The following is a 24425-nucleotide window of genomic DNA, read 5'->3' on the forward strand; positions in this document are numbered from 1 at the left end:
AAATGACAGTTGAACTGAGGTCTGAAGCCAGGCAAGAGCAAAGAAGTAATGGGAGGAGCATCCCAAGGCATGGGAACCACAGGTGCCAGACCCAACGGTGAGGAGGAGCTGAAAGAAGGCCAGTGAGGCAGGGGCACAATGAGACCCAGGGAGCAAGGGGAAGAGTAGAGCAGGAGGAGGCTGCAGAGGGAGGGCCAGACCATGTGGGGCCTTGAAGAACAGGGCTTCTCAGACTTCAATGGGGATCTTATTAAAATGCAAATTCAGACTTGATAAGCCTGGGATGTGGACCAAGATTCTGCATTTCTAGTAAGCTCCAGGGCTATGCTTTGAGTAGCAAGACTACAGCAACATTATTCTAAGTGCACTGAGAATCCCCTCAAGTTTTTCAACAGGGATGTGATAAGATCAGATGTGGCAAGTTGCAGAGTGGATTAGAAAAGAGCAAGAGTGGATTCAATGTATGTCAGTTATCCTGGTGAGAAGTGGTGGCAACTGGGGAGTGGAGGTGATTCAAAGAAGCAATGGATGAACATAGCTGTGCTTTAGGAAGCTCTGTCTAGTGTGCGGGAGGAAACAGCTGGAGAGAAGAGCAATGAGGAGGCTAAGGGAGTAGTTCAATGGAGATCTGAACCAGGGGGCTCATGGCAAGAATGAAATGGAGCCTCTGGTGGGAATTAAAAGGTTCTGGGTGGAATAGATAAAAATAGTAAACAAGTATGTGGTGCTTACAATGCATAGGACACTTCCAAGTGCTTTAGTATATATGATCTCATGACAACCTTGTGATATAGGTACGATTATTCCCATCTGACAGATAAGGCAGTGGAGGAGCACAATTTAAATCACTGTCCTAAGGTTGCACACATTAAGCTTGGGACTGGGAATTCTGGCTTCACAGTCATCTCTATAACAGCATCTCAACTTCTTTCAAAAAACTGAATCTACCAGGTCTGACAATTGATTAGAACAGTGGGACATGAGGGTCTTGGAGGCTTTGAGTGACTGGGAAATGATGGTCCCACTAACCAAAGTAGAGAAGCAAAGAGCAGAAGGAATTAGTTAAGCGGAAGAAGAATGAGATCTGTCTTGGATCAGCTGAGGGCAACTTGAGGTGCCACTGAAATATCTGGGAAGAGAGAGCCAGAAGAAAATAAGTCAGGCTGAGTGGAGAACAAAGGCCTGGGTTTGGGCATACATTTCAAGATAATCTGCATGGAGAGGAGATTTTTGTAAATTGCAGAATGATTGCTGACCACATAGCTGCTTGGCATACTGGGAGCAAGAGCAGAGAGTTTGAAGGAGGCAGGGTTAAGGGAGCTGGGTAAATACTAGGGAAAAGAGTCTGGCTCTTTAATCCAACTGCACATAAAATCACAAAAGAAACAAGGGGAGAGGAGACACTGACCCCACTAGAATGAGCATACGGCTTCTGGAGCAGAGATATTGGAAACCCTAGTTCAAAAAGTAGAAGTCCCAGCACCTGAGGAAATATATCAAAGTCAAGGAGAAAAAGACTGGGGGGAAAATAGAGCTTGTAGAGCAAGCTCTTAATAGCTGACTAGGGTACAACCTGGGGTATAGGCCCAGGCACCCCAAGCTGTTTACCTGCAACTCAAGAGACCAGCAAACTCTGGGCACCAAAGTGTCCCTAGAACCAGGGAGACAGACAAACAACCTGGCCCTCGTAGAGGGGGTGGACAGGAAGATGGCCTGTTTAGTGTGTCCCCAGCGCCCACAGTGTAATGGCTTGTTCAGTCCTTTGGGTCTGAATGAAGGCAGGGTGCTCTTTAACCCCACTTCACCACGGGAGCTGGGCCCCCTCTAACACAGATTGCTGTGGGCAGCAGCTCACAGGTGGGGCCAGGTCAAGGCCAAGGTCAAGACCGATGGTGGTGAGAGTTTAATGGGCACTGATAAGGCCATGGGGAAAGCAATTGTATACAGAGGAAAATGAAAAGTGCTGGGGCAGAGCTTTGTGGATAACTTATTTTAAGGCAGGTGAAAGGACGAGCAGATTGAAGGGTAGTCAGCAATAACTTGGTCAGGACTCATGAAGTAAAGGAAAAAAAAAAGACACCACATGAGAGACACATAGGAAAACAGTGACCCAAAGAGTATCAAAAAGTGTCAAAATGTGAACAGAGGATTTATTGTGTTTTGGGTCAGTACCTACCAGGCAGAGGCCGCCATTCTAGTACAGATGCTCATTACAGCTAATAACTAAAACTTTCTCCCCTCTTTTTACATTGCATAAAGAGAAAGCTTAAACCATAAGTAAGGGAACAAAAAACACTGCAAAACTGATCACAACATCCCCTGACACTGACAACTGGAGAAAAGACACATTATAAGGACATTATTATGTGCTGTGTGATAACTGTAAAATGAAAAGGAACCTTCAAAAGACTTTGGAGAAGGCAGAGGTCACCAGAATAACAAGCAGAGAATACTCAGTGAAAAGGTGCAGCATGAGCTGGGGAAAGATTGTTGGAGCTGGTTGCTATATTGCTGGGGTGGAGGTGAGGCAAACTGCCAGAGCCAAGACAAGAAGCACTAACCCGTAGGTGAATGAATGAATGAATGAGGGTGGTGTCCATGAGGGAGACTGAGTCATCCTGCCCAGCTGGAAGGAAAGAGGTTTGGCGTCAGTTGACGGTCTGATTCTAATAGCTGACACTGAGGTGTTCAAGAGCATGACTTAATACATCACAATCCGAAGAGCCTGTATCAATCAGATTTCTTCTTCTACCATTGCCTGTGGAATATATACGGATGTTTCAGAAAACCTGACAGGGTGAATGAAGAGGTATTTAATTGCCATGGAACAAAAGTACAAGCTTGCATGGAGCATTTATTTGAAGGATTGCAGATACACAGCCAGAAAATCCTAAGAGTAGAGGTGAGGAGTGGACAGATGGAAAAAGGGAAATGGAAAAATGAGAGAGGGCTGTATGTAGAAACAGAAGAGTGTCAATGTCTTGTTGAACTCAAGAAGTGGGTTTGCACTGAGCCCAGTTGAAATAATGTGAGAAGACTTGGCAACAGTGTTTTGAACTAACAATTGAATCAAAGTAATTACTTGCATCCTTGCTTTCAATAAGTCTTTCCTTTACTTAATCAAATTCATATGGTGGCCCTGGACTTTGAACTTTAGTGCTATGTTATCCAGTTATATATGCAAATCAATAGAATAACTTTTCTAAAACAGTTCCCTATAGCCAATTGTTTTATATTGTTTCCTGATTATAAAAGCAACATAAATTCATTTTCACTGGAAAATATAAAGACAGAACAAAGAAGAAAACTAAGATTACTCACAATTCATCATCAGTCTTTTTTCCTATAAGACACATTTTCCCTTAATGAGATTTCCTTATAAGAGTATGCTGAATACTTTTTATCTTGCTTTAACACTGAAGATTTTATTGTGACCATTTTCTTTGTCATTAAGTATTATTGGAAAACACTTTTAAGGATTGGTTAATATTCCACTATAGGACTTTACCCTAATTTACTTAACCATTCTCTTATTATTGCACAATTAGGTTATTTCTAATTTTTTACTATTATTAAAAACAGCATAACTGTTTCAATATGTTCCTAATGTAATAATGTCTTAGAAGACTTTAATAACAGCTTTGTTGAGATACAATTCACATACTATACAATTCACCTATTTAAAGTGTACCATTCAATGATTTCTGGTATAGTCACAGATTTGTGTAACCATCACCATGATCAGTTCTAGAACATTTTCATCAACCCCAAAAGAAACTCAATACAGTTTAGCCATCACCTTCCAACCCCTCCCAGCCACCAGGCCTCAGGAACACCTTATCCATTGTTTACTCCTATAGATTTGCCTATTCTGGGTATTTCAAATAAATGGAACCATACAGTCTTTTGTGGCTAGCTTTTTTCACCTAGCATAATGTTTTTAAGATTTATCTATGTTGTAGAATGTATCAGCAATTCATTCCTTTTATAGCTAAATATTATTCCATTGTGTTGGATATATCACATTTTGTTTATCCATTCACCTAATGATGGACACTTGGGCTATTTCCACTTTTTGGCTATTAGGAAGAACGCTGCTATGAACATTTATGTACGAGTCTTAGTATGGACTTACGTATTCAGTTCTGTTGGAAGAATTGCAGCAACTCTTGGCATTGGAGTTGCTGGGTCATATGGTTAACTTTATGTTTAACCTTTTAAGGAACTGCCAGACTGTTTTGCAAAGCGGCTGCATGATTTAACATTCCCACCAGCTGTGAATGAGGGTCCCACTGTCTATATCCTATAATTAGCTCTTTTTACACCCACTTACCGAGACGTCATGGTTCCCCACAGTGTGTGTTTGTCTTAGCTGCAATAAGTAATAAACCCAACTTGTTTAACTACAAGCATGTCTTTGGCTGGAGGGAGTTGACAGAAGTAGATGTTCCACAGAGACTCAGCAGAAGCCCTCACCATGGGCAGGACCCTCAACTCTCAGTAATCCTGTGCACATCTGAGAACCCTGTGTCTCTACCTGCACATGCTAAAAAGGAGCTCCAATATTTCACTGAAGCCCTTTAGTGCTGGGTTTATTTTGTTTTCATAGGAATAAGTGTCCTTGGGATTTTTTTCCTAAAACCTCACCAGTTTTGTATTGTTTTTTGGCAAAATTACTTTTTAGCCAACACCCACTTCTGCTTGACAAGCATCTTGAGTGTTGTTTGTAAAAGGAAAATTCTACAGGGAGAGGACCTAAACTTTCTTCCTTCTCCTTGCAGGGAGAAATTAGCTTTTTAAAAGAACAATTTCATATTTGTAGCGGGAGGAAATTTAGTTTGTCTCTGAGCAAGCCTCGAGGACCAAGGAGTTCATAAGTCTCCACAGACCAGCTTGAAAATTAAAATGAACTTTTCCACGGATCACCTTTACAGACCTTATAAGGACTTCTCCCTCAGTCTTGTCTTTGTTTCCCTGAGAACTGCTGTGTTTAATTTCATCTGCAGCAAATTAGGAGACTGCTGAGCCCTGGATTAGCTACGGTTGGCCTTTGGCCAAGCTCCACAGACACAAAGTTAGCCAAGCACCATCCTCATGGACCATTCCATTCTCAGGGGGTTTTCTCAATATAAAACAGCACCTCTTCCAGGCTAAACACCTGCTGCCTTCATGTTTTTTTCTTTATATGCTAACTTGTACACTTGACTTCCTAACTGGCACGATTTCACCAGGGACAGCTTGGAATGCAGTGGCTCATCTGCGGAACTTTTGACATGAGTGAGGTTATTCATTTGAGAAGTGCCTCAGAAGAAAAAAAACAGAAAGTTTCTTAAGAAGATTGTCTTGTTTGCCTAAAAGAGAGAAAAGTTTGTTTAACCGAAGAAATATTCCTCTCTGTTTTTTTGTACTTTAGAGATTAATGAGATCTGACGTTCTAATTTATGGCTTGATAAAAATTTTCAAGGATTCAAGTTATGTCAAAACCATGTGCACATCACTCCCTTTTGTGTGTCTCTACATCAAATTTATTTTTCTACATCTAAACTTTCTTCCCCTCCTTGCATAGGGAACATAATTAGCTTTTTACAAAAATCATTTCATATTTGTCTGAAGACAGCTCCCTCAATTTTTTCTGTTTCTCTTCCTCTCTTTTTCTTTCTCTTGGGAGACTTTAATGACAAATTAATTTTAAAGAAGCCTTAGTTGTTATGTGCTCACCCTAGGGGTATAGTCCAGATTACCAGTCAAAAATATCTCAAAGAAGGAAAAAAATTATTAAACTGTGTTTCTTTCTGTTGACACTAAAAAGTATATTTACACATTAGCCTGCATAACAGCTATGAAATAGGAAGAAAAGCCTTTAAGATAAAAGAAGAATTTTTGCTGCGATTGAGAGTCTTTAAAATTAGTTCATCAAGAGTAGGGTATAGCTCAGTGGAAGACTGCATGCTTAGTATGCATGAGGTCCTGGGTTCAATTCTCAATACCTCCATTAAAAATAAATGAATAGTTCAAATTTTGTAGATACTGACAGGTATATATAGAATAGATATACAAGATTATACTGTATAGCACAGGGAAATATATACAAGATCTTGTGGTAGCTCATGGTGAAAAAGCATGTGACAATGAATATATGTATGTTCATGTATAACTGAAAAATTGTGTTTACACTGGAAATTGACACAACATTGTAGACTGACTATAATTCAATAAAATAAAATGTAAAAACAAACAAACAAATAAACAAACCTAATTGCCTTCCCCCTCCCCAAATAAAATAAATAAATTAAATTAAATGGAAAAACATTAAGAAAAAATTTGTTCACCCTATAAAAATAAAGTCAGCACAATAGTTTGGTTCATTTAGGACCAGGGTTAAATTTCTTGTGATTCAAACATCTTAAATTTCCTACATTGGTTTTATAAATTAAATAAATTATCACTGTTTCTGTAACTTGCTTTAAGTAAAAACTATACATATGAAATTGTATTCAACTAAACAGAATGATAATGAATGTCTGTTCAAAGAATTAAATTTAATGAAGTTCTTACAATGCTACAAATCATAAGGGTTTAATGTGTTAGCTAAATTATATTTGCCAGAGCTTTAACTTTAAAACCTTAGACAAATGACTAAGTTAATTAATAATCTTTGGATGCCGAGACAGCTTCTAAAAAAGAAACAGAAAAATTGGCCACTAAACAATTTTAAGTTACCTTCTTGCTTAAACTGACAGTACATTAACATTTGCAAATACATTGAAATGGTATTACACACATACACACACAACTTATTTATTTTTGTCTCCTCAAATTTGATACAATTATATGGAATAAGAGCTAAAGGAGAAAAACACGTTTGGTTTTCAATTTTCTAGTTTTCTTTTGTGTCTGAAGAAAAAAAGTTGGTTACTTTGGTTAAATACAACAATATAATTGTTTAATTACAGTAAATACAATAAAGTTTTTAAAAAACAAATATATATGCAATGATAATGCATATGATTTTGTTTTCATTAAGAAAGTTATAGTTTGTTTAGATGGCAAATTTACTATCCTATATACATTTTATCTACTCTATTACTAAGTTAATTATATTTTAAAACTATAGGGGAAGGTATAGCTCAAGTGGTAGAGTGTGTGCTTAACATGCACAAGGCCCTGGGTTCAATCTCCAGTACCTCCTCTAAAAAAGTAAACAAATAAATAAATGTAATTACCTCCCCCGAAATAAAAAAAACCTAAAAAAAAAAAAGAATAAAGTAAAAAAAAACTATAATTAAAGGCTTCAAATTAATATCTATTTATATACATGTATCTGTTTATGTATGTGGGATTGAATACATATTAAGGTATATCATATATCAATAAGTCTTTTACTTCAAATAGTTACATGAATAATATACAAAAGAAGTAAAATTAGAATTTGGATCTTTTTTTCTATAAAATTAAAAAGTTATTTTATGAACAGACCAGTGGAAGTCACCAAATTATTTTGCTAACTCCTGGTGTTTCTTGACATAGTTTTAAATCATTTTTCAAGAGTTCTTACTTTTGAAAAAAAGTTAAATTCCTAGCAACAATTTTTGCTTATTGCTGTGATTTTACAATTTTACTGAAAATTGTTTTGTCTTTAGCTATTTATGAATCTGTCTCCTTAATCACTCTCGATGTTGCCTTTCCTAAATTCAGTCCTCAAATTCAGAATAATAAAACTGCTAAGATGCCTTTTATGCCAGAAGTTCCCTGACTTGTAGGTAGCACAAAGACTGGCTCCATTACTCAATAAAAGAAAAGGAAACAGGAATATTTAGGTTTGTGTAAAATTCTCCAAATTTTAATTAATTCAAAACCTGTATGAGTTTTGTTTAACAAATTTAGGATTAAAAAAAAAAACCCTGACAATAAAAAAAGTTTATCTTCTTAGGAAAATTATACTTAGGTAAAATGTCTTCCTTAAATAAAAATACTTTCTATGATTGGATACAAATTTAAGAAAAAACAACTATATGCTCATGTATAAGCACAAAGATTAGTACAACAACTGCCCATTAAAATGTTCTTTCCGGGGGGTGGATATAGCTCAGTAGTAGAGTGCATGCTTAGCATGCATGAGGTCCTGGGTTTAATCCCAGTTCCTCCATCAAAAAAAAAAAAAAAAAATATATATATATATATATATATACACATATACATATAATGTGTATATATCTATATCTATCTATCTATATCTATCTATATATATATTTAAAGTGTTCTTAAGGATTCTAGATTCTCAATTCCTGTTTCCCTTTTGGTTCATACAAAGTCTGAATAAACACTAGTGGTATTAACACAAATCCATGGTAATCTTTCAAAGCCTATAGCTCATTTCAGCATTTCACTAAGTAGCCAAAACGTAGCCACCTTGTCCAAAAGTGTGACAGCAACAGTAACGTGTAAAAACATCAACTGATTTTGTTTTAAGATTTTCCATTAACCTTAATGGTTCCTGTGCTATATAGTCTCTTTCTATTGATAGTAAATGTTCATCACTTTACAGCTAGTCACTTCATCTTTTAAAATATTGTTGTATTTCCCTCCCATATCACTGTGACACTAACACAACCACTCTCCTTCCTTTACCTGAAAAGAGAGCACCCTGTGATGACTTAACCCTTAACAGGGAACTCTCCATGTCCCATAGAGACTCCTTTGAGTATTCCTGATTTAATTTTGTAACGGCTCATACTTAAAAACTAAAAATTGCCAAGCAGGCTATCACAGACTTGAATTTACCCTTGAAATTTAAGCTTCTTGCAGAAATTAAATCAGTTCAGATGACCCTATAATTGCTCTTGCCCAGTGCCAGCTAACAAAAGATAAAATATTTGTACTGATAAGTAGGTATTGTTTGGATTAGTCTGTGATTTCAAAAGGCTTCAGAAACAAAGGAGCTCCTGACCACTACAGGAGCCCTTGTAAAATGGACTGTGAAATAAAGACTCTTGAGATGTTTTGCTGGTACCTAAAGAGATAGCCATAATAACAGTGAACATTTAACAAAAATCCTTCATGATATTACCCCAAATAGCTGAGAGAAATTAGCCATGATGTAGAACCAAGATTACTGGGCCAACAGTGTTTCATGGAAAGAGACGGGTCTATTGAAAGACTGAACAGTGAGAGAGGCTGTTGTCAGGCTAAAGACTTAATGTCCCCAAAGGTGCTGATTTGTTTCATGTGTTCAAGTCTTGCACCACGTTGTTCCCTGTGCTGGGAAAAGCTATAATGCCACCCTGTTTACAACTTAATCACCTTTACATCCTGAAAAACCTTTTGCTGTGTGGCTTCTCCTGCCCTACAAAAGCCTAAGTAATCACTCGCTACTTTGTCCCATCACTATAATCGCTGATTTCTCTGTTCTAGCCTTTGCCAATGTTTTTCTTCAACACTAGATGAAATTCCTTAGAGAACAGAAAGTATGTCTCATATACTTTCTATGCTTAGGCACTAGGAACTCAAAGGGGCTAGCATTGGAGTAGGTACTCACTAAATGTTTGTTAAATGTATGAATGAGTAATTGTACTGATTCTATACGTAATTTACTGATGCTAGTTCTTGGAGAAGACAATGGCTGGAAAAGCCCAGGATTCTCCTACATCAAGAAAAGAATGACAGCAGAGTAAAAACCAATATAATTATAGATATGGGTAAATAGATATAGATAGAAAAAACAAAATAAAATTTATCCATCTATCCATCCATCCATCCATCCATCTGTATTCTAGCTCTTGCCTGATTAGTAAAGGAGGTGAAAAATCACAAATGTGTCTTATTCAATAAACTTGTTAATATTTGTCTCCAGTTAGTTCCGTGAAAGCAGAAGCTGAAATGGGCTTTGGATGAATGATGTTTATTAGGGACCAACTTCCTGTTGGAAGGGAAGGAGGTAGAATTGGAGTGCAAATGAGATGTATTCTCCCCAAAGCCTCAGGAAATGCCATAGGGAGTCCTAGAGCACATACCACCCCCAGTCAGAGTTGTCCCACAATGACCACAAACATACTATCAGTAGTTGGAAGGGAAGGTATGTGCTTAGATGTGGCCAACAGTTCAGGGAAACCCTGATGGAAGTGACAGCTGGAGGCTGTCGGGTCACCGAATTCCAAGCAGCCTGGGCAGCAAGTCCTTCCTTGAAGCAGGACCTCTGGATCCACCGCAGTCTTACTCCATAAACTTACAGTCACGATTACAAATGAGGTAGGTTATATTCAAATTTCCCTAACAAGAATGTGTGTATTTAAAAAGGTGTGGAAAACATCAAAGATGTATGATGGAAATCAGTATATTGGAAATATACTACAAATGCATTTTCCTCAGAGATACTGTTGGAATTTGAAACACTGCCTTGTAGCTTCCTTTTTTTTTTTTAAGTTTGATGGGTAATATTTTAAAGTCAGAATATTGGTTTACTTCATCCCAAAAGAACATTTTTCATGGCAGGTTGCAGATCACTCTCTCCTTTGAGGTGTTGTGAATTTCATTATTCCATCCCTTTTCCATGACATCAGGAGCCAAATATCCAAACATATTTCTGTTAAACTGATTCATATGGTAACTCCGTACTTAGTGTTAATCTTTTATATCATAAATGATTCTTTAAATCTTTTCTTAAAGCAATGAAGCTAATAGATTTCTTGAAACATTTTCAATATAATAGATAGTACTGAAAAATTTAAACAAAAAAATTACCTTCTAGTGGGGGGGGAAACACCTTTCCTCTGAATCTAATACTTTTTTCTCTTGTGCTCTTTTTTTTCCCCTGTGTCATCCTAGACCATTCTATTCTACCGTTGCTCTTTCTTTCTTACTGGTTCTAACCAATGTTTCATGTTTTTCTTGCCTAGCTGTTGTCTTTCATAGCTTATATGGAGTTCGCTATCAATAAGATCTAGAGGTCACCAATAACACATTAAGGGTTAATTCTGCATAAAAAAAATCAGACTCTTACAGACATTTGGAAAACTGTTTAAGAGACTCTTACATCTCAAGACTCTTGAGACCCAGGTGTGCTCCCCCATGCACTTGAATCTCTAGCTGTCTCTTGATTTTGTAGTCTTTTTCTCTTTGTTTTTACTAACATCAGAACAGAATGGCATTCAGGTAAGTCCAGCTCAGTTCTCTGGATGCTACTGGAGCACTTGTTTGTCACAGACTGTAGAAGGGACTAGAGGAATAAAGATAATTCCAGCCCTCCAGAATTCTGCTACCTGATGGGGTAGACATTCACATAAACAGATCATTTCAATACAAAGTGAAATGCTAATGGAGGGGTATACTCAATGGTCACTGGGAGGACAAAGAAAAGGCACCTAACTCAATCTAGAGGCTTAAAGAAAATTTCTAGGGATGATGACAGCTGATTTGAGTGTTAAAGGATGTTTAAGAGGCGTCCAGTCCAATATTACTAGAGCATCTTGTTGGGGTGGGGCACGAGAGGGGGCCCACAGGAGGGATAAATGCCATGCCAAGTACCATATATTGTATCCTATAAGATATGGGGACCTGCTGGTTTTAAGTAGAGAAGTGCCTTGTATTTTGGAAATATCATTCTCACTGCTGAGCCATGAGGATGGCTCTGAATCAGTGGTTCTCAATGCGCCCTTGACAGCAGCTTCAGCATTGCCTAAGGATTTAAAGATGCGCATTCTCAGGCCCCATCTTAGACTGACTGAATCAGAAACTTTGGGATTGAGGCTCACCATCCGTTTCAACAAGCCCTCCAGGTGATTTTGATACAGGCCAAAGTTTGAATCACCACTCTAAATCAGCAGGAATATTTGAACAAGTCTGGAGCAGGGCTCAGATTAAGAAGGAACTTACATCAGGTACAGAATTTAAGAGGCTGGTAAAATTCTCAGTAACCAAGATAAATAATATGTTAATGTAATATTTTTTAAAAATCAAAATTGATGCCAAAAATTCGCAATGTTGTTTGTTTTAGGACCCTGTGTTATTGTGCAATGGGAACAGCTGTTTCCCATCAGCTTGGGGTTCCCAGGGCCCACATAGCTGTTACATCTCCCATAGGCAGATTGGGTAATGTGGGGTTCAGGGCTAGCTTCAAGCGTGCAGTGGAACAGTGCCCTACATGCAGAAGGACCCCATGCTTAGCTGGTTTACTGCTCTGTGGTCACTGTCTTGAAATTCTTCATAATTTTAAAGAAGGGGCCCTGTATTTTCATTTTGTATGGGGCCCTGCAAAGTTTCTCCGGAATGGTTTCTAGATGTCTTTTTTCCTTCAAATTTTACATTAGCATACAGTAAATTCCGTCTTCTCGTTGTTGCAGAACTTTCATTAACTTTTCTGATTTGGGTCCGAAAATGAGAGGACATTTTGGTAACTGTACCCAGAGTACAGATTTTTCCTTTTACCTCAGGCTCCAACATGGCCCAACACAGTACTGGTCCAGAGACTTTTTTTTAATTGTCACAACTAAGGGGTGCTACTGACATCTAGTGGGTGGTGACAAGGGATGCTGCTCAACATCCTATAATGCACAGGACAGCTTCACAACAAAAAATCATTGGTCCAAAATGTCAACGGTGATTAGTCAGCTAGGAGGGAGTGGAGTTCGAGGGAAAGAAAGACTCAAGAGTTTTTGCTTGCTTAGGGCACAAGCCGTGGTATAGAGGATTCAGGAGGAGAAGTTAGGCAGAAATGAGGCAAGAGACTGGAGTTGGAGGTAGGGCACCTGAATAGAGATATTTGTTTAAAGTCAGAATCTGAATCTCTGAAGGGAGTTTAGGATGGTCAGCAGGTACCTCTACTGTGGTCCTCTGACCTACCCAAACCTTCAGGACAATCCATCCCTCCTGCTTCAGAGACACTACAGCTCAACCAGCGAACAAGGAAGGCAATTTTTGGCCTTTTAAGTCCCATGTGATTTTTCTGAAACTCATTGGCAGAGGAATAGTTTTGTGCATTTAAAATATTTAGGCCCTAAAGAGCTCAAGGTATAAAGTTCATTGTCATGCTATAATTTACAGGCTGGAATAACTGGCAAGTCCAAGTACTTTACTCTGAGGTGAAATAAAGATTCCATGGGAATGCTCCAAATGGACAGGAACAGAACCAGCATCAGCAAGCAGCATATCCCTGCTTGGAGAGGCAGCCTTCCTTTCCAACAGCTGAGACCACTTACAGGCCTCAGGACAGAGATAAAGCCCCATCAACCATTCTTGGGAAGAGCTGAAGGGATCCACAGTCCATCACAGTTGAATGCCAAAGTAATCTCCTGCTGCTTCAGTGACGTTTGCTGGTCAAGTTTCTCTAGAACTGTTCCTGGGTGACTTTTCTTTTCTTCTTCAATTTTTACATTTGTAGAAAGTGAATTCACTTCACTCTAAATATTTTCAACCTTCTTTATGGTCATCAATAAATGGCAAGGATTTTTCTTTGTTGTTTAAGTTTATGGGATACATTTTCTGACTACAAGATAATTTTCTACTTCCTGTTTTTTTAAACATTTATTCTTTAATTCTGAACCCACGGGTACCTCTGAAGGCAGCAATGTCCAACATCGTATCCCTAGACCATGGCACAGTACCCAGAACATGGTAGGGGTCTACAGTGTGGATGCTGTGATGTGCTGCCCAGATCTCCACTTCAGGACCAATTCATTTATTCCTCCCTGCCCCAGATGCGCTAATCTCAGCTGCTACAGCTCACTGCCTGATCAGTAACTAGCTGAAGGACAGAAGGACAGAGGCTCTGTCCCTTGCCAAGCCAACTTCAGAGCTCTCAGTAGGACTGGCTAAGGCAGAGGCTCTGTAGCGAAATCATCCCAGTTCAATCCTTTCTAACCAGTTCTGTTTACCTCAAGCCCTTACAAGGGTGGTTCTCAAGAATACTCCGCAGCAACCCTCCTTTATGCAAATCTCTGCCTAGAATCTGTTTCCTGGGGAACCAACTTAAGACAAGCTTAATAAATATTTGTTGAATAAATGGATGAAGGGGCTCTTCCATTGTAAACTATGAGGTTCCTCACCCTGAGCAGAAATAACTGTGGAAAACCTCTGACCTTAATTTGTAGACTTAACATTTTATTTTGTCATCTCAGGCCCTAAAAGTCAGAGCTCACACTCAGATCATTCACTTAGCCTCTGGGTCATGCGTGACTTTTCTATGATGATAGTATCAATACTCAGATGCTTTAGTTGTATTGCCATTTGGCCACCAGATGGCAGAGGTGACACTTGGAAAACCATTCTTTCTGGCTCTGGGTCACCTACTCCAGGATTTAACATTAAACCCAAATTATCCATTTAGTACCATTAATTCCCAAGACCTTGTTATTATAGCATTGTTTCATGTTGTAGGAAAGTGGCAATGACACAACTGGCCTCATTTGCATATAAAAGGAAAGTGTGTGATATAATGGTTAGAGCCCTAGACTAAAAATCAGAACCAAGGCACACTAGCAATTTGTTCCATTTTAATGTTTCTCCATCAGTAAAATGAGAATCCCAGCCCTGCCTGCTTCCCAGATCTGTGTTTGAGGAATAAACGAGAATGACTGGGGCTAAGGGAAGGGGTCTGGTTGAAGGGATTACATCTATTTCTCCCTAGTCCAGGAGAGCTCTGGGCCTAGGGGCCAGGATGGAGTCCTGCAGGTGGAGGGACTTTGCCTGGCTTCCAGAGTGATGGGATAGTATAAGCCTAACTCCTGGGCTGGCAGTTATTCCTCCTCTTGTGGGGCCCTCTGAGGTATGTTCCCCTTCTTAGAACAGCACAAAGGTTTCCTGAATGCTGTGGTACAGCCAGCATGGTTTATTTTTTCTGAGAATCCTCAACCTTGCCCTTCTGGCTTGTGCATGCTACCAGACCAGGAAGAGGTGCCAGGTTTGGACAAATTTTTCAAAACTGCTATGGGATGGTCCCCTCACTGCCTGAATTCACCCATTCCCAAACCAAAGTCTGGGCACAGGCAGAGGCTAGCGCCAGCCAGACCAGAAGAGTCTTGTCCAAGCTGAGATGTGCCTGGCTAGATCTCCCCCAGATCACAGCTGATGGCCAGGCCCTGCAGCAGGGGAACCAACCGTAAGGCTGTGATAAAAAATGCACATGTGTCAAGGGGATGCCACAGGACTCCGTAGAGTGCGCTACTTAGGCCCTGAAGAAACACGACTTAGAGGATGGCACTACAGCCCATGAACGGAAGGAGTTTTCTAAGAAGTACACCCACGCCTGACGCTGCGTCAAGTGGAGGAAGTAAGTGAAACATCACACAATTTGGATACATCAGTTTCAAGATGTTGTTTTAACCAATCTGTGGGGCAGTTGAGAAAATATTTGTATGTTTCTGTTCTAGCAGAGAGCACAGCACAGTGCATGAAAGAACAGGGCTATCAGGAAATACTGAGACGGTCCCACAAGTTGGAGCGTGGTGTATGGGGAAGGAAAAGAGAACTCACATGGAAGACAGCCACTATGTGCTCTTAAGTAGGGAAGGGATAGGATCAGAATTCTTTGGGAAGAAAAACTTTGAAGAACATCTAAAATGTTCCTTACTCATAATAAACCTGTTTGTTTTTAGAGGAAATCTGCTTAACTATTAAAATAAATATTTACATTGGGAATACTTAATTGAATAGCTTTTTTCACATTTTCTAAAGGGTCACAGAAGTTACATTTGTTTTAAGCAGTTGAGTTGGTAAAGATCCTGTCTCTCTACTCCATAGGAAATGAATTACATTCAATTACACCTCCCAACAGCCAACTGGAAGATTATTCCATTGCTTCTGAAGCACTGGTTGGGTTGGCATCTGTGATGGTAGCCAAATAAATGAGATTTCTATGTAACACATGCTGGTGCTGGGTGCACTCATTTGCCAGGCCTTAGTGTTCTGATACTCCACAACATAGTGGATCAGTTAAATCACTCTTACTCTCCTCCAGGACCCACTAGGTCATTTTGATTGACTTCTGCCCTGCCACTCAGCCAGTCTGGTATGAAGGCTACCAATGTCCCAGGAAGCTAGGTTGGAAGCCAGTCTCAGGCCCCAAGGATCCCTATGCATCTAGTAAACCTAGTTTTATGTTTAAATTCTGTGGCTGTCTTCTATGAAAATGTGTGTCACTAAAAAGCAAACAAGTTTGTAAGAACACATGATCATTAGTGTTTCCCTAAGAGGTACCTGGAAATTATAATCAATCAACTCTTAAATAAATCATTCCTTAGGTGTAAACCATTAGTCATTTTAAGTATCAAGAGAAATCTGCAGACGTGTTGTAGATCTGTGGTAGCTAGTCTCCAAAATGGACCCCCAATTATACTAGCCTCCTAGTATGTATGGGTTGGTGTAGTCCCTTCTCACAATAAATAGGGCTGACCTTTGTAATCAATAGGATATTGTTGAGATGTGTGTGACTTGTGTGGCTAGGCCATAAAAACCACTGAAGCTTCTACCTTGCTCTCTCTGGGGAAGGCCAGCCACCATGCTGTGAGAATGCTCAAGCAGCTTGGGGGAGAGGCCCACTTAGGGAGGAACTGAGGCTTCCGTCAACAATGAGCACCACTGAGTTAAGTCATCTTGGAGATGGATCCTTCAGCCCTAGCTAAGCCTCTAGATGACTGCAACCTTATGATAGACCCCTGGCCAGAAGCACTGAGACAAGCAACTGTTGAATTTCTGACTCATAGAAACTGAGCTAATAAATGTTTTTAGTGTTTTAGGCATTAGGTTTTGGGATCATTTATTATGCATCAATAGATAAATAATAGAAGTACTATGCTTTCATTCATTGACTTGGGGACAAACATATTAAATAACATTTTATATTAACAAAGAACAAAATATAATCTTGTATTAATAAACAATAAAATATTCACATTCATAGCTCTAGTTTTGGACTCCATTTTAGACATAAAACTATTAAACAGGGCTTTTTATGAGGGATTCCTTAGTTATGTAAATTAGCATGCATTGCTGGCAGATTACCATAAATTATGCTTTTTTAGGATGTAAGGGTGACTATGCGACTGACAGACTCTATTACACTTTTCAGTTATTGAAAAACAATACCTATAGGAGATACTTTCTGATTGGGCTTGAAGTTTATGAACAAGTATTAAATGAACAGGCATTGAAGTCTTTTTTGGTGGTTTTCAAAAGGTCAAATTTTAATTATTCAAATGTCCTTCCAAATGTAAAAAATTTAAAAAACCATTATGCATGAAAGTGTGCCATTAGATAACCATAAAAATACCCTTCCCTGAGGGGAAAATGCTGCTTTACCAGGTACATATTTACAAAGTTAAACTATACTGAATAAAACATGGATATACTGGTCACTTTTCATGATTTTATGTAGTCTTTTACAGTAAGATGTCAGTTAAATGTTTCCTCCTACACTTTCATATATTAAGGATTACTGATTCTTTAAAAAATTCCCTTGGGATACATTTTTAGAAATAAAATACATAAGCACTCCAAAAAAGGTTCATGGCCCAAATTCATGCTGTGTTCTGAAAAACCCCTAGCAGAGAATTTAATTTAAAGTGGTCTCAAGTTGGTAGTGCCAGGTGACTACAAAAACAAAAGGCTCTTTTCCAAACATGTTACTGTTTCAATCTTTAAAATCTTAACTTTAATCTTGCCTCTATTTCCCCTAGGAGTTAACCACTCCATTTATTTGCCCCTTATATACTAGAAGTACTGGAGTGATCTCTGCTTAATCTTGTCATTGTCAATTCCTTTCCTCCCTGTCTCTTTTAAACCCATTCAAATCCACTCCAAGCAAACTTCTGCCCCTATCACTCTATGAATGGCAACTTAATCCTTCCAGTTGCTCAGGCCAGAAATCTTGGAATCATCTTTGACTCCTCTTTTCCTCATACCTCATATTCTATCCTTCAGAAAAATCCCATTGGCTTACTTCCAAATCATATCCTGAATCTGTCCACTCTTCACATGTTCCGCTGCTACCATCTTGGTCTGTGCCACCAGCATCTTGCTTGCTTAGTTTACAGCAACAACCTCCTCACTCACTGGTCTTCCCACTTCCACTAAAGTCTAGTCTCAACAATGTAGCTTCAGTGATTTTTTTGAATTATAAATTCATCCTATCACTCAAATGACTTTCCATTTCCCTTAGAGTCAAAGTCCTTGTAAGGCTTTACATTACTGAAACTCCCTTGCCTCATTCCCTATTACCTATCCCTTTGCTCACTTGGCTCCAACCTCACTGGCCTCGTTGTTGTTCTTCTACACCAAGCTCCTGCCCTAACACCTTTGCACTGGCTGTTCCCTCCACATGGAATGCTTTTCCTCAGGGTATCTACATCTCTTGCAAATCTTTACTCAAGGAAGCTTACCCTGACCACCTTATTTAAAATGGTAACAGATCTCCCCTCCACTCTCATCTTCTAGTTCCCCTAGTTTTTCTACAGCAATTACCACCTTTTCATATAGATGTTTGTTGTGTTTCCCTCCTAGCTCATGCCCTAATTGAGTGCAGTGAAGAGTCACAATGTCTGCCCCTTACTTTCAAATGGCTCGGGAAAATTTAAAAATGATTGAAATCCACCGATTGTTTTCAGTAGGCCTGAAATAACATATATTAAAAAAAGGAAAACCCTTAAAAAATGATGTTAAAAAACCAAAATTCAACCAAGTAAATTTGAAGATCTAACTGACTTTTTTCAATGATTCATAAACCAAGCAGCATCCCATCTAGTAAATAGAAAGGCACCCCTTCAGTGGTACAAAATGGAAAACTGTTCTAGAAATGGGGGCAGGACAAGGAGGTTATGAACAAGAGAAAAGAAAGGATTGTTACAGGTAAGGTTACCTCTCCAGTGCTGACCAAGAAATTCCACTCCCGAGAGAGGCTGAAACTACAATTAAGTCTTGGTTTGCTGACCTGAGGGGGGGGGGGCAGGGAGGTTAGTGGCTCCACCCTGGGCCTGTTGTTTCTTTTCTTCTTCTTGTCTATCTCTTTTTAAAAATAACAATGGTTAAGACGGTAAAATTTGTTATTTGCATTTTACCACAATTAAAAAAAATAAGAACACATAGCTCCTGTAGAGTAACAAATATTTCAAGAAATTTTCTTTCAATTATACATGTGTGAGCAGTTACATGTAGTTGGTTTAAGGTACAATGTATTTCTTACTATCAGTCCAGGTCAAAAATATTGGAAAAAAAGTTGCTACAGAGAAAGTTCTGCATACACTCATCAGCTGAGATGTACAAGTAAGTTCAAAGCTGCACTGTCACAGCAAAAGCTGGAAAAAATCCAAATCTCTAGAGGAGTAGAATGGATAAATATGTCATGCTAAACAATAGAATACTATACAACAGTAAATGAAAAACTACATGAATTTTTTCTGAGGATGCCAGAAGCAATGCTGAAAGAAGCAAAGACATCGAGAAAACAAACGATTCCATAAATAAAGCTCAAAATCAAACAAAATAAGGTATGTTTGGTGACACATACACATACGATAAAACTACAAAGAAAAACAAGGGAAGGTGAGATAAAATTCAGAAAAGTGAAGATTAAAAACTTCAATTCATTCTTGACTAAAGGTTTGGTGAACTGGAATGTTTCTCAGTATTTCCCAAACTAATTGCATTTGAACACAGCCTACTGCCTACTTCCTGATCTTACCCTCTTCTCCTAGCTCTTAGTGTAGAAGTTGGCACCTACTTATTTATGTATTTTTAAAAGACTGAACCTAAAAAACAAAAACAAACCGAACTATCTGATAAATGAATTATCTGCGTGATATACACGTCCCAGAGGATAACTTCCAAGGCTAGCACCTGGCAATGCTTCAATAGCGCTTATTTACTGCTGAATGAATACATGCACTGTGGCGTAAGTTAGTTCACTTGAGTACTTCTTAACTTGGTCAAAATTCTTACTGTGGCTTTGGTTGAATGCCCGTCCCCTTCCCTACCCCATCTCACAGGCTCTAAAGTCGTTAGGCTCCTGGTTCCAGGCCCGGAGTCAGTTTTCTCCTCGTCTTTGCGCTGAGGAAGCTGAGTGGAGAAGGGTGGAACGTCTGGGTTGAGGTAAAAATGCTTCCCAGGCACTCAGGGCTGTGAAGCCCACAGTCTAAGCTGCCCTATGGGGATGGAGGCGGGTGGCGTTCGCCCCAGGGATGGAGGTGAAGCACCGCGAACTCTTTCAACTCTTTCAAAGTAGGGTCTGACCAAATGCACTAACACCGGTTCCCCGGTGACATCACGACCTCCCTGGACTCCTGATCGGAGGAACTTATTAGCTCAATTCTCGCGATGATTCCTCCTCCAGGTCCTCTTCACCCTGACCCGGTAGTGGACTGCAGACCACGCTGTGAGCCACGGAGACACCGTAGACCTAGACCAGCTTCCGGGGCTCAGCGTGACGGCTGCGACTCTTCTCAGACGCTCACGGGCACGAGGTTTGGCTCTCAGGCGTCCTGTTTGCCGGAACCGCGATGGCGCCCGACTCTCCACCGCTCGGCTCCGCCACTTTGCTAGGGTCGCCGGGCGACATACCTAATCCCGTCCTTTAGTTACGCGAGAATTTGGCGGTCGCGAACCTGTTTTTCGGTCGCTTAGGTCTCCATGGAGATAGCATCTTAACCACTTTTTTTTTCACCTGTCATTCCCCAGACTCCACGTGTTTGAATGTTTGTGGGAGTCAGCTAGAAAGGTGTAGTTGGGAGTAGAGCAGCAGTCAGAAGGTCAGGAGTATAATTTGCTGAGCATCTCTGGGCATGTCAGCAGTGCCTTAGGGTGGGCATGGGATTTCCCGTTATTGGGAGGCCAGGTTCTTCAGGACAAACGTTTAGGCATCCATTGAGCACGCATAAGCACCCAAACCTCTTTCTGTGCAGTGTTGAGGGTTCCAAGATCAAAGCCTGCTGCAAACTTGCTCACCATTCACCAGAGAATAGTATCCCCAGTTGTCTGTCCCTATCCCTTCTAAACTTTGTTTGTTGATGATCCCTAGGAAATGAGTCCCAGTAATATCCCCCTTGATCTAGTCATGTCACTTTTCAAATTCTTACCTTGTCAATGCCTTTTTAGCTGTGTCCATCTTTATTGCCATTTTCTGTTAAGTGACTTTTCACATTTCATTGCTGTATTGATTTCTTTGCAAAGGGACCTTAGGTTCTTCAGTGTCGGGACTGGCTTGTCACTTGGCTATAGAATGTACTTAAGATGACAAGTTGTCCAGTTTTCTGCCATTAAAGGCATACATTCCTTTTTGAACATCTCTGACAAGTGGTTGTTAATTAGCTGATTTGTTTATTCATCAGACACTTACTAAGCCACCTAATATATGCCAGGTACTGTTTTGAGAATTGAGAATTAAAACAGTACACAGAACAGATGAAAGTTTCTGCCTTCACGGATTTTATCACTAGGGAAGATAGACAATATACAAATAAACAAGTTATTGTAATTTCAGGTAGTAGTAAGTGCTATGAAGAAAATGAAGTAATAGAAATGGTCTGTTTGTGAGTAGGAGTCGTGGCATTTTAGACAGAGTTGTCATGGAAGGCTTCTTGGAGGAGGTAATATTTGAGAGGAGACCTGAATGATGAGGAATCAGCCTTGCAAAGATTTGGTGGAATAAGCATGACAGGCAGAAGTATCAACAAGTGTGAGGTCCCTTAGATGGAAGTAAGAGCACCAGGGAGTGCGAAGCCCCTGGGATAGTGAAGAGAAGGTTAATTTGAGATGAACTGCAGAGGAAGGTAGGGCCAGATTATTTAGGGCCTTGAAGACCAAAGTCTCAGGTTTGAATTTTATTCTAAGTGTAAATAGAAGCCCTTGGAATGTTTTAAGCAAGAGAATGATTAGATTTGAAGAAAATTGCTTTGATGACTGTGAAAGGAAGCAAGTTTGGAGACCAGTTGGGAGGTTACTGCAGGAGTCCTGGTGAAAAGGTTCCATTCAGTTTCTGTTTGGATATTCCCAGTGCTGGAAAATTCTCTGAAAGGCAGCCCATTCTATAATTGGACCAATGAGTTTTTCCTTTGTATTGAGCTGAAATCAGCCTCCCTGAAGCTTGCACTGACTTTTCCTAATTCTATAGGCATCTACAAATTCTATAGCCATCTGAGACAGAATGTACCTTTTCCTCTTCTCTCCAAAGCAGTCCTCTGACAACAGCAGCTCTTTTGCTCCTTAAGATGTGGCCACCAGCACAGCACCTAGTGTTCTGCATGTCCCCTGCCCTGTGAAGATGACCAAAGGGTTAGGCATTCCCTTGATCTAGCTGACTTCTAATGTGGTTTCTAGCAGTCCTGTTGTGCTGTTGGCTCACGTAATACTCAGACTTTTCAAATCACATTTTGCCTCCCCTCGTCTCCCCATCCTATATTTCTAGGTTATATTTTTCTAATCTAAATGCAGCACTTTACATTTATTTCTATTTCATCTTGGTAAGTTTATTCCAGTTTATTGAGCTGTTTTTTTTTAATCCTGATTCCATCATCCACCATATCCTTCCAGCTTTGTGTCTTTTATAAATTCACTGTGTTATGTCCTCTAATGTCTACATTACAAACTCTACTAAAAATGCTAACTACCAAGAGCCCTGTGTGGCATTTCCTTAGTGACTTGTCTATAGATGGCACTGTACTATTAGTGTATATTCTTTGAGTACACGTGTTCAGTTCATTATGAACCTTGTTAGCTAAAACACACTCCGTTAACAAAAAAGAACTCACAAGGATAGTATGTGAACGTTTATCACATACTTTGCAGGAATCAAGATACAATGTGTTATGATGCCTCCTGATTTGTCAGTCTAAGAAGTCACTGAGGTTAGGTAGGCCCAGTTTATTTTTGAAAAACTATGCTGGTTTCTTTGTTATTACTAAAATGAATCTTTGCTGTATTTTAAAATATAAATATCCCCCCAAAAGAAAACCTAAAAATTAAGTAAAATAAATACAATATAAAAACTGAGTAATAGTAGGTAAAATAACTTTAGACAGTAATAAACTCTTCTTGAGCTTAAAAAAAAGTTTTTCGAAGCAGAAATCCTTAGACCAGTAGTTCTCAACCTGTGGCAGCTTTGCTCCCCAGGGGACATCTGGCAATATCTGGAGACATTTTTTGGTTGTCACAACTTGGAGGAGGTTGCTGTTGGCATCTAGTGAATAGGGGCCAAGGATGGGTTAAATATCCTACAATGCCCAGGACAACACCCTACAGCAAAGAATTATTCGACCCAAAATTTCAGTAGTACTGAGGTCAGTAGTGCATTAGACAATATTTTAAAACTCTTCTTTCTTGTAGTGACTACTGTTAAATCTATTTAAAATGGGTGTAAAGAAGAAGAAACAAACACAAGTTACTTCGTTGACCATTTGTCATCCGGACCTTGAAACTTTGAGACGTAAGTGATTTCTGACTTCATTTGTTGATTTCTTTTCTAGGTTGCAAACAAGAGTATTTTTATCTCTAGGACTCTGTATCACGTAATGTTCAAACTCTTGCTATTGAATTATTCCATGTTCTTTACATTGAGCTTTGAATGTAAAATGATTTTCTTAAATGTCTATCTACTCCTATCTTTAGACTAAGTTCTGCCAAGTTTGTTTATTTTGTTTATAAATATTTACATTTTATAGAATATATAACAAAGGCAAATTCATGTCCATATATTATTAAGTCACTGAAGAGATCTTTGTGTGTGTGTTATGTAGCTTTGGCTGATGTGGAAGGGAAAAATCTAGCTTCTTTGCTATTACGTTGTGTGCAACTCACCGATGGAGTGTCACAGATCCATTATGTTAAACAGGTAAGGCTGATTTGATATTCGTGGATGCATCTTGAAGATTATCATGCTATTATGGACTTCTAAAGTTAGCTGACAATTTTTGGCTCCCAATTACTTAATATCAATGTATCTTTAAAGAAAAGGGTTTTGTTTTTTTGGTTCATTGTGTGATAACTTTTTATTCAGAGTAATGATAGAAACTATATTCAGGCTCCTGCCACCACTGAAACTGTAAATAGATAGGTTAATGAGGTAATTGTGCATACCTTTTTTGTGGTGATAAATTTAAAAAAATTATTCCTGTTAATCAAAACTTTTTAGCAGGAACATCAAAAAGTTAACTTAAAATGTAAAGACTTATCTCAAGGGGCAGCATTAAAAAAAGAAAGTAAAGACTATCCTTACTAGCATTTCAGTATTAGGATTTACTATTTGAACCTGCGTAATAGTTTTTTGGAAATCAATTAAATGTATTGTAGTGCTACAGAATTCCTGTACCTTAAGCCATTAACATGTCTGCAGTTCTTAATGAAGGTGGGTCTGGAGGAGTTGGGGGCATGGCTTTAAAAAATTAATAAATACTGAAATAGGTATTTATCAGTACCCTTAACAATGTAGTGTAAAAATATTTCACATTATAATT

General features: G+C 39.1%; 1 protein-coding gene and 1 pseudogene across 4 annotated transcripts in view; one reads left to right on the forward strand and one right to left on the reverse strand.

Moving 5' to 3' along the window:
- Positions 1-15775: 15775 nt before the first annotated feature.
- On the reverse strand, positions 15776-20243 carry LOC140700847 (SS18-like protein 2 pseudogene; annotated as a pseudogene).
- A 104-nt stretch (positions 20244-20347) lies between these two features.
- The window catches only part of LOC140685378 (tRNA (32-2'-O)-methyltransferase regulator THADA-like), a 68103-nt gene continuing 64025 nt past the window's right edge, over positions 20348-24425 (forward strand). For all 4 annotated transcript variants that reach the window (XM_072973985.1, XM_072973988.1, XM_072973986.1 and 1 more), the window contains exons 1-3: positions 20348-20441; positions 23299-23398; positions 23709-23803. In XM_072973985.1, the coding sequence (XP_072830086.1) occupies positions 23323-23398; positions 23709-23803 (171 nt within the window). In that variant the 5' untranslated portion in view covers positions 20348-20441; positions 23299-23322. The remainder of the gene's footprint in view (positions 20442-23298; positions 23399-23708; positions 23804-24425) is intronic.

The sequence above is a fragment of the Vicugna pacos genome, chromosome 13 (assembly GCF_048564905.1).
Source record: "Vicugna pacos chromosome 13, VicPac4, whole genome shotgun sequence".
NCBI lineage: Eukaryota > Metazoa > Chordata > Mammalia > Artiodactyla > Camelidae > Vicugna > Vicugna pacos.